Source organism: Ursus arctos, unplaced genomic scaffold (genome assembly GCF_023065955.2).
Source record: "Ursus arctos isolate Adak ecotype North America unplaced genomic scaffold, UrsArc2.0 scaffold_26, whole genome shotgun sequence".
NCBI lineage: Eukaryota > Metazoa > Chordata > Mammalia > Carnivora > Ursidae > Ursus > Ursus arctos.
In genome coordinates this window covers 36,358,972-36,372,991 of record NW_026622941.1, presented here as the reverse complement: position 1 = coordinate 36,372,991, position 14,020 = coordinate 36,358,972, and the positions used below count along the sequence as shown (strand labels likewise).

Here is a 14,020-nt window from a genome sequence, read left to right as displayed (position 1 = left end):
CTGAGTCACTACCCCTCATTCCTTAGAGATTTAAGCCCTGCCTCACTGTCAACCTCTCCAAGACATTTCTTCTGACATCATTCTTGGGGATTTCCACCTCCATACCTTCCAACACCCTGTCCTGGCAACTCCACCCTGCCCCAGCCCCTCATGTCAATGCTGGTATCCCAGACCTTGTCTGTACTGGTTACTGTAATTCCTCCCTTAGTTAGAAAGATCCTGGCTCTCCAACTACCTCTTCCTATTCTTCCAATTCACTCTCTCCAATACGCCAACTGCACAAATTACCAAACCCCATTAAGGTCTAGTTCTCCTGATCCTATTGCCTCATCCTGCTCATGGCCCTGGTCCTCTACTCTACTGCAAACACCCTGAAACTCTCGTAGCCTTGTCTTCCTTCACTGAACTGACTTGAAGAAACCCCCAAATTGGTTAAATCAAACTCGTTGCCTATTGTACACCTGTTTCCAAAGCTGGGCTTGAATGGGGAAAGCACACACCTGTCATGACCACGAACCTCAAGTGGGCTCTTAGTGCTACCAAGATATCAGACTACAGTTTTCAGAGCTTTCACTCTCAGATGACTGTCTCATACCTTCTCCTCTCTCTTTAGGTCTCTTCATCTCTTCTGCCTTCCTCAGTATTAGCGAACGTCTTGTTTCTCATTTCACTGGTAAACAAGAAGCAATCAAGAAAAAACTTCAACAAGCTCCTACTAGCAAGATTACCGAACTAATTCCACCTGGGTCCCAAACACTGGTTTCCCTCCTACTTCTAAGAAGGAACGAACGGTCTCTACAGCCATGAGGGGTGTCCAACCTCTCCACTTATGGACCAGATTCCATCCCTTTCTTGCCTTCTCAAGGATGTCATTCCAGCAATCCTTCCTTCTTACCCCTGCATCATATTTTCTCTCCCTACTGGATTAATATCCATCACCTTACAAACAGAATTTCCTGACATCTTTTTTTTTTCCTTTTCTGTACACAGCTGGTATGGGCTTGAGGGCTGAACACCACACTGAGAGACAGTCCACCCAGCAGGGCACGCCAGGCAGTATTCTGGGGCCTGTAAGACTTGCTTGGTGGACATGCCGGTGGGGCAGGGGATCTTGTCCTGCGCTTGTCACGCCCAGGCGTCCCAGAGGCTCCCCGGCTCAAGGTCCTGGGCAGCACCCGGGCTTGGCCCACATCCTTCAGGGCCTGGGCGGCCGCTCAGACAAGACGGGGCCTTCTGGTGCACATCAGAGCTGTAGTATTTCAGCTGCTGCTATTCCACCTGCTTCCACGTCAGCTGCTGCGTGAGCTTCCGGAAGTTGATGCTCAGACTTTTGCCGCACAGCATGAAGCCCATCTGGCCACTGGGGTAGGTGGGGATGGTACAGTAAGCGGAAGTCACCACAGGGAAGAGCGACTTGCAAAACTGCTGCATCTCCTTGATGAGGTCCGGGTGCAGCTGCTGACACTCGCCCTGGCAGATGACACTTGCCATCATCCTTAAGGGCCACCTTCACAAGCTGGTAATAGGACTCCTTGAAGAGAGTCTTGGCAGAGCCCACGGGGTCTGAGGAGTCAGTGATGATAACATCGAAGGCATCCTGGCCCTGTTTCATGTTTAGGGTCAGCTTGGGGCTGCAGCCGCCCACAGCCATGCCTGGCAGAACTTCTGAGAGACCTGAACGATGTCCTTGTCAATCTCACACTGGACCACAGGCCGACTCCATGGAAGAACGCTTCACCACCTCCTGCAGGACACCCCCGTCCCCAGCCCCGATGATTAGCACCTCGCACGGGATGGGATGGCTGCAGAGGGGCAGGCTGGCTATCATCTCCCGGTGGGAGAACTCGTCCCTCTCTGTGCACTGGATGACACCGGCCAACACTAGCATGTTGCCACAGCTCTTACTGCAGAAGACAAGGATAATCCAGGCCAGGCTGCAAGGCAGGCGGGGGTGCGGGGGGGGGGGGGGGCACAGAGCCACAGCACAAAGGGACCAGCTCCGCCCACTGCCCGTGGGACAGCCTAACCCTGCCAGGGGTGGGGACAACTCCTGCCATCTTCACACTAACAAACTAAAAAACCGCCCTTCATCCTAATACATAATAACCCCTTGTTCTGCATTCATGTTCAGAAAATACAAGATTGAAAGTGTAATCTAAATGCTGTGTATCCCATTCCTCTTCTCCCATGCTGTATTCAGTCGCCTCTAGTTTTGTATCCCACCACTCAGCTGAGACTTCCCTTGTCCAGGTCTCTTTCACACTGCTCAATCTAATTTCCCATCCTCCTCGACAGATTTGGTCATTCCCTTCGACCTTATACTTTCTTCGTTTGGCTCCCGGGACTCTGCTCACTTTCCTCCAACTGCACTGCCCCTCGTCCTCAGGCTCCTCTGCGGATTCTTCCTCTAGTGAACAATGGACTCCCCAGGGCTCAGGCCAAGGTCTCTTTATCTCACCCCTTGCTGTTCTTAGTGCCAGATTCAAACACCACCTGTGTGCTGACAACCCTCACATCTCTAGCTGGACCCCTCTCTTTAATCCAGACCCATCTATTTTACTGCATACTGACATCTCCACGTGGATGTCTCAAACTTCACGTGCTGAAGACAGAATTTTTATTTTGCTCTGCATATCCTCCCCTCAAACTGCTCCTTCCACAGTCCCCCAGGTCAAAAACCTTGGAGTCATCTTTGACTGCTCTTTCTTACACATCTCATGTCTGATCTGTCAACAACATACTGATTCTACCCTCAAAACATACTGAGAATTTGAGTATGTCTCGCTAACACTGTAATTAACCCTCAGGACCAAGCCACCACCACCTCTCATGTGGGTTCCTGAAAAGTCTAAGAGGTCTCCCTGCTTCTGCTCTTATTCCTCTGTAATCTATTCTCAACGCAGCCAAAGTGATCCTGTTAAAACACAGGGCAGGGCAATCAAGTCATTCCTCTGCTCAAAACCCCCCAGTTTATCCTCCAAAGGCCTACCCTTACTTCCCAACTCATTCAGAGTAAAACCAAAGTGTTTACAACGGCTTATGAAGTCCCTACTATCTACTATATTCACATTTCATTGGTCTCCTTCCATTTCTTCAAACCTATCTTAAACTCCTACCTTAAGACCTTTGTCTAAGCTATTCCTTCTGCCTAGAATACCCTTCATCTAGATTCCCAGTTTACTGTAGCACCCCAGCTTTCAGGTCTTTTCACTTGTCACTTTCTGTATGCCCTATTTCTGAGATATGCCCTGACCTCTCTATTTAAAACCACAGCCATGCCCCACGCCCCCAACACATACGTATAATCCTTACTTTCCTCTTCTCTAAAGGACTTACCATGTTGTGCCATGTTATATATCTTATTTATTTTGTCTTCTATGCTCCCCCCACTAAAATGTAAGCTCCACAAGTACAGGGATATTTTTTCTATTGTTCACTATAGTGCCTCAAATAGTAGATTAATATTTTAACCCTTAGGGATCACACAATATTTTCACCTAGTTAAAGACAGTCAAACTTGAATTTCAGGAAATCAACAGTATTTTCTGTAAAGTAGTATCTCCCCTCAGAAAGGGAGCCAGGTACACAAAATCCCAAACAGGATGAAGACTCTTCAGACCTCTTTCTTTCCGCATAACCACAAACGTCGAACGAAGGGGTCACATTTCTGCTCCACTTTGATCCTCATCTTCCTGAGTCTATGTCTCAAGCTTAGTCTTCCTAATCCTGTAGTTTCTCATCATCTTCCCTGGTTTAGCCTATTATAATCCTAATACTCTTTTGTGAGCCTAAACTCTTTTTATTTACTGCAAATTTGGCAGAAGCTAAACCAAGGAAAACAGCATCAGTTGGCATGAAACAAGAGGTGGTTAGAATCTTCCTGCCTCTAAAAGCCAGGACAATTAGACACAAACCTCAAGTTCTGGAAAGGATGCAAAGGAGGATATTATTAGCAAGACTCGGATCATAAAATGTAATTCCTTAGCCTTTCCTTTCCTTCCACGTGTTTTTGTGTTGACCGCAGCCTGGTTTCCATCCAGCTAGCTACAAGCAGATTCACCAGTGCTCCACTGGAGTTCCACCCCACACCCCATTCCTCACCCCTTGTGCACCCAGGTTCCTGGGTCAATACCAAAAGAGTCAGGGTTTCTACAAAGAGCCCTGACCCATTACTCAACCTTTCCCCTACTTTTTCCCCACTCTTTGGGTTTTGGAATGAACCTGGGCTCCTCTGGGCCAGCCAGGACTGATGAGCCCCTGGACTAACACCTCAGATCACCTTTGCTCTTAAACAGACCTGAGAGTGAGGGCACCAGGGGAAGCTGGGTTTTCCTGCATCTGCAAGCTACCACATTGCAGAAACACCTTTATCGGCTCCATCACCATGTTGATGGCTCCCCATCCTCAGTTCTAACCAGACGGCCTCACTCTGCAGCCTCTGCTTCAAAGTCTGAACTCTACAAAGTTATCTGGGTCTCTCATACTCAGTCCTCAGCCTCCCTTTGGCCAAATCCCTTCTCCAGAGTCTGATACTTGTCCTTATGAACCTAGCCTATTTTCGGAACCCATGTCTCTAAATGACGGCCACCAATCACAGGGTTCCAGAGCATCTGGCTATGTCACCGTTTCCTCGACTAGATCCCCCTTGGATGAAATGCTTTGAAGATTACAGTGTGATTAATTATAGTTCATCGACACAAGAGAAGAGAAGCTAGAGACAATAACAATAATGTCAGAAAAAAAATAGCATGGAGCTGTACACCTTAAACCAACACAGTGCTGCATGTCAATTATATCTCACTACACCTGGAGAAACAACAGTGTGGGGCACTATCCAGGATAGAATATTAAGTTAATAAAGCAGATCATAAACAGATTTTCACTGCGCTTAAATAAAAAAACCGAACCGGGATCGAGCTGGTTTCCTACCACCACGAGATCACCCAGTGACTCTCCGTAAAGTCAGCATTTCGCCAGGCGCCTTTCACCGCGAGCCCCATCCACACCTCCAGGTGGGGCTGTGTCCCGTTGCAGCTCGTCCCTTGCTCCTCACAAGCAAGAACACAGGCACCGTATGTCCAGCTCGGTTCGCCCCTGAACGTTTCAGATAGCTGGGCACGGCAGTGTGGGGGCCCTGCCGAGAACAAGCCACACCGGGGCTTTGCAGCCGCATTTCTTCGTCCGCAATTTACGTAGACGCCACAGCAGTACCGGCTTCGCCTGACTGGTCACATCACAGACACCGAGCTGCGCAGGGAAACTCGAGTGCTCTTACCGCGCTGGGGAGCGAGGCCACTCAGCCAGCACTGCGCGGAGGCCTTGTTTCAAAGGAAAGGAAAACAGAAATCCTGAAGGAAACAAACTAATTACGAGAAGCATTTTGTTCTCCCTGTCGGCCAAACTATATAAACACACTCCGTTGTATGAAAACGCTCGGCTCTTGATCCTTGTAAAATCTGGGCTGTTCGGGAGTAAGGCCTGAGCACACGTGCGCTCCGCCTCGCCTTACTTCGGCACCTCCAAATGCCAGACGGAGAAAATCAGAGCGCTGATATTTCGGCTCCTTTTGCTCTCCTCCATCTTCTTTCTGTTTTCAGTTTTGCTTGGTGCCAGGCTCCCTCTGCGCCTAGGTTCGTACTGGAGGCCCGGTTTCGGATTTAAATGTTTGGGTGGGATCCACGTACCTGGTTGTGTCCTGGCATCTGCCCAATCCACCTGCCTACGCCCCGGAGCCGCCCGTTTTCACGGATGCTGTCGCCCTCTGCCCATGAGAAAAGGCTTCCCTTACAAGTCGTGCCTGAGTCCCTCGGGTACTGGTTCTCAAGGCACCTTATACACCTTGTTTGTTTACCAGGGAGGCAGCTGTTGGGGGAATATCTGTGGACGAGGGAGCTGGAAGTGCAGGGGCCACAGTGACCTGGGGAGACAACACAAGCAGCTGCCAACGCGGCCCCTGCCACCCGGGCGTGCAACGAGCATCGGGTGTGCAACCATCTAAAAAGCACAACAACATCACAGACTCCCTAAACACGCTATGAACACGCAATTAGAGAAAGATAACAGCTGGATACAGAAATCTTGTATCAACCACACATCGAAGGAAACCATGCTTCACAACTTTTAACTCCACTCATGTGGTCTCAAGAAATGACTCTCGATAGTCCCGAGGCATGACAGTGAAAAAGAAAAATATGGGGATTTAGCCTAAAAATCCCCTTTCAGCTTGGGTGTTCTCAGACCCATTGTTAAACCTCCGAAAACATAAGTATATTCTATGATCCTTAAGTTCTAGTCCTTGTCATTCTAAGACTTGCCGGTCTTCACCCCTTGAAAAGGAAAATGAGGTAGTGAAGAAGAGAACACTGAAGGTAGAACAACATTACCGGTGTAATTACCAGTGTAGACGATCTGCTGCAAAGACCTCGCTGAGGCATGCCAATCTCAAACAGCCTAATACGCTAAAATCTGTTCTTGAGGAAAATACTTTTATTTTCACCCAGGGAATCAGTGCGAACTCCATAGGTGTTTGCCAAGCACATCAGCAGTTATTGCACAAAGCTCTTCTTAGATTAGAAATAGTGCTCCAAGAGCATCAACAAGCAGCAGTTAGAAAATAAAACCAGAAAGGGCCAGCTCCATGAGTCCATATCAATGTCATATTCAAATGGGAAATATCTGTGTCAATTCTGCTTTGGGGCTCTAACTGTAGAAGTTAAAAAAAAACCACGAAACTGCTCTGCTATTTTAAGTAAGATACAGGATACATTGGTGGGCATTCACAATTTTCCTTCACTGAAAATCTCATTGAACGTAACAGGGAAGTCATTGAATACAAGGTCTTTCTATTATATCCAAGTGATTTTCACAGTAGGCAATCTGCTAGTACGCCACAGGAGTCCCACACTGTGAAATAAAACGGCATTGCGGATATAGTTTCCTGTGCCATCCCTTTTCAGTCCAGAGCACTGCCTAGTTTCCTTACTCTTGGCTGAATTGAGTAAGCAATCCATAAAGAATGAGTGAGAAGAGGAAAAGAACATAATGAGGTGTTTTGGGGTTCGTTTTTTTTTTTTTTTTTTGTCTTTATCAATAATACAATTGTGCTCTGCCAATTACTGGTGTGGCAACTGTATATCACACTTTGAAAATAAAACCAAAAAAAGACTTTTGCCTTGCTAAAGTGGCAGACAAGCCATTTGCAGCAAGGGGCAAAAATAAGTAAATCTAGGTGGATCCTGGCATGCTTTTCCTTCACATCTGGTGCAGTAATATGGTACATGAGTCAGAGAAACACTTCTTCCCATCCCCCTCTTCAAATGAGACTCATATAAAATCTATTTAGTAAGGACATTCTGCACATGGCATCCTATGTGCTTAATTTTCTTTAAACTAGGCATTAATAAAATCACAGTAGCATCTAATAAGATTTTTAATTCCTCGAGGGTGAGAACCATGGCTAATCTTTAATGAGTCTAATTTAGCGAGAGCATTTAGTTCCCCTCTTGGTAGGAACAACCAACAAAACAGTCCTAACCCTACAAGATACATCTGTATAGGTCGTATGACTGAAGGCTCCAGGATGAAATGGGAATCAGACTGGTCAATGTACCTGTATAGTGCTCAGTAAAAACTGGTTTCCAGAGTCACTAACAGCAGACGCTGATAGCAAGGCTACCCATGAATGAAGGAGGAGTTCTGGAAGTAACGATATACTGCAGAAAGGGTTCCCATTTGCTGGTACAAAGCAGTACGAAGAATAAGCCTACAGAGCATGAAACCGAGACACTGTAGTTCAGTAACCTGTTCCCCAGAGAACCAGAGCTGTAAATACACAGCCCCGCCCCTGAGACCTGTGCCACATCTAGAGGCACTGAGGGCAAGATTTCATTAAAAAAAACCCTTCTTCTCCATTTTGTGAGAACTCTCTAGCTAACCAAAACAAATTGAAGATGGAGTAGTAGTACTTACAAACTCTGGGGTTCGGAAATCAGGCTGACTTTCCAGCGATCCAAAACTGCAGACAGTTGTCTGTTCAAGGTTGTCCAACACTAAAAATAAACAAATAAACAAAGCATGACTTTCATTGGCTCATATACTTTTTTTTTTTTTAAGATTTTATTTATTTATTTGACAGACAGAGACATCCAGTGAGAGAGGGAACACAAGCAGGGGGAGTGGGAGAGGAAGAAGCAGGCTCCCAGTGGAGAAGCCCGATGTGGGGCTCGATCCCAGAACGCTGGGATCACGCCCTGAGCTGAAGGCAGACGCTTAACGACTGCGCCACCCAGGCGCCCCAGCTCATATACTTTTTTGCTTTGAAATCACCAGCACTGGTATAACAACTGCATTTAGCATCTGTGGCACAGCCCCAGGTTTGTGTTACTTAACACTCCTTGCTGTCGGGGACGCTCAAAATCTTTGGTAGCTGTTCCGTCTACTGGACAATGCCATGCTTGTAGGATATCTGGTCTTAAAATGCTGGAGGCTAGATCAACTATGGAAAATCATTCGGCTTCTACTTGGAAGGACACAGCAACTACATGTTATAAAACTCTAGCTAAGGAACATTTTAGCCTATTATTGTTCTCTTTGCAACTACATCTCAGAGAACTGATGTGGAGTCATTTTGAGGTAGCAATTTTCTGTTTTAAAATCTGTTGAATTACACTATCTGACAGCAATATACTGGGAGCCAAATAAAATTTTCTAGTAGGTACATTTTGAAAATGAAAAAGAAACAGGTAAAATTAATTTTAGTAGTATCATTTATTTAACTTGATATACCCAGATTATCATTTGAACATGTATTCAATATAAAAAATTATTAGTGAAATAGTTTACATTTTTTTAATACTAAGTCTTAGAAAGCCAATGCGTTTGTTATACTCACAACACATCTCAATTTGGAATAGCCACATTTCAACAGCTTAATAGCCACATGTGACTAGTGGTCACAGTGCTAGACAGCACAGTGTGGGAGGGAAAAAGGAACCAAACCCAGAAGCTGGGTTGTTCTGCAAGACAACAGTCTTACCATGTTCACAAGTTCCTGATATGAATAAAAGGAATTGCTCCAGATCAAAAGATACAGAGAAAATGAAACAACCATCGGCAGTGTGTGCTTCTAGACTGGATCCTGGCTTAAACCAGATGTAGAAGACTTAAAAACAAATTGGGGAAATGGTGAATATTAAGTGTGGGATTATGTTAAGGAGTTATTAATATTGATAAGGGTAACAATGTAATTTAGACTGTGTGGGAAAATGTTCTGAATTGAATGAACTTAAATATGCTTATTTAAATATGTTTAAATAAATATTTAAATAAATTTAAGCAAATATTATAATTCATCAACAGGTCTAGCCCCTTCCATAAATCCATGACATGAAAAAGGCAGCTAGAGATTTAAAGAGCCTAAAGAACGTATCTCCAATGTGTGTTTTTTCCCCCACACCACCAAACAATTAATTGAATTCTGACACTATCTACCTGAAGATTCAGACCACAGGTTAAGGGCTCGTCCCACAAGACAGCCCCCAGCAAGCCCGGGTTGTCACCCGTGCTGCTGATTGACTGGCTAGAAATCAGAGGTTCCAACCACCCTCTCCTTGGGTTCCATTAATTTGCTAGCGTGGCTCACAGAACTCAGAGACACATTTACGTACATTTACCAGTTTATTATAAAGGGTATTATAAAGGATACAGATGAAGAGCCAGAAGAGAGGGACAAGGGCAAGGTCCATGAGAAGAGGCCCAGGGCTTTGATGCCCTCTCTCTACGAAAGCACCACTCTCCCCACACTTGCACACATTTATCAGCCTGAAGCCCAACCCCGCCCTCTTAGGCTTCATCACTTAGACATGATTGATAGATCACTGGCTGTTGGCGATTGATTCAATCTTCCTTTTCCCACCTCCTTCGAAGTCAGAGGGTAGGAATGAAATGTTCAAACCTCTAATCTCCTGATGGGTCCGCTTGCAACCAGCCCCCCCCCAGTGGTTACCTAGGGGCTTTCCAAAAGTCGCTTCATCAACATAACAAAAGGCACCTTTCTCTATCTCCTCACTTAGGAAGTTACCACAGTGGGAGGAGCTCCTGCTGGGAAGTAAGGAAGACCAAACTTGTATTTCCTATTATGAATCACACTATCACAACAACCATTAGCAGTATATGGGACTCATCTAAATCCTAACTTCGACCAACCAGCTATAAAGGACACATTTATCGAAAATAGGAAGATTGTGCATGGAATAAGCATTAAATTGTGTTAAGAAATTACTTCTAATGTTATGAAGTGTGATGTTATCTTGGCTTTGTTGTGCCTTTTTAAAACACATGCTAATTTTAAAAAATCCATTAGAGGCTTTTGTGAAGGAAAAGGCTGAGTCCCCATCAATCCAGAAAACATTCCCTTCGGTGGCCCAAAAGAAAGCTTAGTGGGGAGATTAAAAGATCTCTAACTGGCTGTTCAACAAAACCCAAACGTCAGCCAACAATTCCGCTACCAAATACTTAGGTTTGGCACATCACTAAGGAACATCCCAATATCTAGCTCAGATTTTAGATTTACTCAGAATCCTGTCCACTAAATTCAGATCACTGTACACCTATGAACAGAAAGGAAATGCCAGGAGCCATGACAACACAAACACATGATTCTCACTCTTGAAAAACTGAGTTAATCGCAGAAGACCCCGAAATGCGAACCAAAACAGAAACAAGAAACAGATGGGGTGGGCCAAAGCCTACAGAGCCGCAACCAAAGCCAAAATTACGGGGCGTGCCTCTGAGAACCCCAGAGGACTGTGGCAGTTACTGCTCAGCCTGTTACACTTAGCGAATTGCAACATAATAAACTGGTTTATTCCAACATCAGAACAACGGTTGTCCAAGATAAATTACATTCCTGAAGGCTGCTTCTAGGACTTGCTAAAATGTGTTTAGACTGGTGGCTATGACATTGTGCTTTAAATTGGGGTTTTGCTGCTTGGGTTACATTAGGAAGACAAGACCTAAACTTTTTATAATATTTAGATATTAAATATTATGTATGTGGTATTTATGATACATTGGTTTTTTGTTTTTTTTGTTTTTTGGGGTTTTTTTTTTTTTTTTTTTTTGGCAGAACCAGCAAGTCACTGAAAGGTAATACTGCAGATATTTTTAAAAATGAGTTACTGTAAATCTGATGGAGCGATCTGACTCTGCATCTTTCTGGATTACTTTTAGAATTAGATGCCCAATTTAACTATTAGGCATCTGAGGTCAAAAAACAGGATAGAGCTGCTATCGAGGTGTTTTTGTTTTGTTTTGTTTTGTTTTGTTTTTGTTTTTTGTTTTTAAGGAAAGGCTTAAGGAAGTATGCGTTTGCAGAAAGCCAGAGAAGAAACAAGATGTATTACCCAGATGTTTTACCAAATTAAAGGCATCTACGCAGCCTGAGAGGATCTGTGAAAGAAAATATAGAACTATTTATAGTTTTAGTCATTCTGCTGGTAATGGAAACTAATAGATTCACTGCTTAATGTCAACACAAAGGAGAAACTGTAAATTTGAGTGAATAAAAACAGAAATGGCCTTACTGAAACATCATCCAGGTAGAACAAAGCTGCAGCTGTTGCTCTCATGACCTAATGTAGTTCTGAGAAGCAAATGATTTATGATGCTAATATGATAATTATACTTCTACTACTGAAGGGCTCCCGTTACTGTCTGATATTCTCATTTCTGGTAATCTAACACAGCTGAAAAGTTCATTTCTCAGCAAAAATAGTCAAAATCAAGGTGACACTTTGAGGGCTTTTTATAAAAAACAGGGCACAATCAGGGAAAAAAACATTCTAATAAGGCAAAAATGTTAATTTTTTTCCCTTATATAAATCATTTCTCATGTACCATTTTGAAATGTATTTTTAGTACTGTCAGCATGCTTCGCATTACACAACAGAAGCACCACCTGGGGGGCGCCTGGGTGGCACAGCGGTTAAGCGTCTGCCTTCGGCTCAGGGCGTGATCCCGGCATTCTGGGATCGAGCCCCACATCAGGCTCCTCCGCTATGAGCCTGCTTCTTCCTCTCCCACTCCCCCTGCTTGTGTTCCCTCTCTCGCTGGCTGTCTCTATCTCTGTCGAATAAATAAATAAAATCTTTAAAAAAAAATTAAAAAAAAAAAAAAAGAAGCACCACCTGGAATGGCTTCATGATTAGTTCATTTAATTTCAGTATTTCCAATAGAAAAGTGTATTTTTGTGACCTCTGTGTTATCTGTTCATCAAAAGGCTGACTAGAGACCTGAAAACTAGTTATTCTAATATGATGAAAAAACTTTGGCCTTGACCTATCAGTGGAATTTTGTACGGATGTCCTATGAAAGCACAATTCCAAGTCAAGTTCCAGGAACATTCACTGCCTAGTTTATATCTTACACAGTCATTGTGTTGTTAGGCCCTGGGGCTACCGAGAAGAACCAGGCAAGCAAGTCTCCCTCTCCTTGAGAAAAAGAAATTGAGACATGATGAATATTAATTTTAAGCTCATTAGTGAGCGCCAGGCTACACAGACTTAGGAAATACTGAAGGAATACTCTGGAAAGCACTGTACACACATCTATCAATTGGTTTCTGTAGGTAAAATTCAAATAATTGAGGGCTTGGGTCAAAAGAAATCCACTAAAATTCTACTTTTCCAAAATTTCATAATTAATCACGTAACGATTAGTTAAAAGTGAAAAAATAGCATATTTTAAAAAACTATCAATGTAGGTAAGCATAGTAGATTAAAGCAATCCAGTCATTGGTGGTACTAGTTCTGACTTATTTGGCAGAACAAAACGAAGGCCCAATATCTACAGGTCTCGTCACTTTAACGGGTTCATAACAACGCAGTGGAAACCTCACCAGAGAGTTGCAATTCATATGATTATTCATCTATCTATTAGGACAAATGGAGTAACTAACACTTATTATCCATTTGCAAAAGAGATAATTTCTAGAGCAAAGCTAATTTGAGACTTATTAAAAGTGGGTGATAAAAGGAGCCATTATCTATAATTTTATAACTTAGACAATCTATTATCCATCAGAAAGCACAAAAAGACCTTTCAGGAAATTCATGAGTAAAAAAAAAACAAAAACAAAAAAAACTCCAATGTGCCTGATAAGTAGAGCCCAGCAATAAAAGTAATCAGAATTAGGCAATCACACTTTATCAGCACCAGCACGGAAGTGGGTGGGTCCACCTGACGTATTTATTATGGTGATTAGTTGCCACTGAAATGATCAGACTCGTGGTGAATACATGAGAGACAGCAGGTAAAAATAGATGAACCCTGGGCAAAGGGCACTGGGTACGGATTAAAGGGATTGACTGAGTTCAAGTCCTGATTCGGCAACTTTAGCTGTATGATCCTAGGCAATAACTTAGTTTATTTGTCTGAAGCTGTTAATAAAATTACTTTCCCTTGTCATCTCATAGGGCTGTGCAAAGGATACAAATGACAATTCAAAAGCATGTTATAAAAAAATACAGCACTCTATAAATTAAGTTCACGTACACAGACTCTGAGATATGAAAAAATGTAAACAGAAATTTCCTGAGTGTGTTATTTTATGCTTGGCACTTCGAAATTTCTAGTCTTATTTACTCCTATTTTTAGCTTTGTTTTCCCAGATGATGAAAATCCGAGGTTATTAGTTGCCTGAAGTCAACCACCAGAAGTGACACGATGAGAAATCTGGATCTGTCCAATTCCAGAATTGGACATATTTTTGAATCTACTGATTTGTCTCCTCAGCTGCTGTGAATACTTCCAAGGGGCCCCCATTGCTATATACAAGCTGATAACGAATCAAGATGGCATTGTATGTATGAGTCAAATAAATATTAACCAACAACCTATCTTGAAAAACAAATGATAGAATGGTACAGTGAAATTTATCAATTTAGCTAGTGCAATTAGAAGAACTAATGGAAAACCTCCACAAAATAAGTAAACAGATACAATATTCGGGCCAACAGCTACG

The 14,020-nt window shown here is 43.4% G+C and overlaps 1 protein-coding gene across 4 annotated transcripts in view; it reads right to left on the bottom strand.

The window, feature by feature from the left end:
• The window catches only part of ANO6 (anoctamin 6), a 186,222-nt gene that overhangs the window by 107,371 nt on the left and 64,831 nt on the right, over nucleotides 1-14,020 (bottom strand). For all 4 annotated transcript variants that reach the window (XM_026502052.4, XM_026502051.4, XM_026502053.4 and 1 more), the window contains one exon: nucleotides 7,969-8,048. In XM_026502052.4, the coding sequence (XP_026357837.2) occupies nucleotides 7,969-8,048 (80 nt within the window). The remainder of the gene's footprint in view (nucleotides 1-7,968; nucleotides 8,049-14,020) is intronic.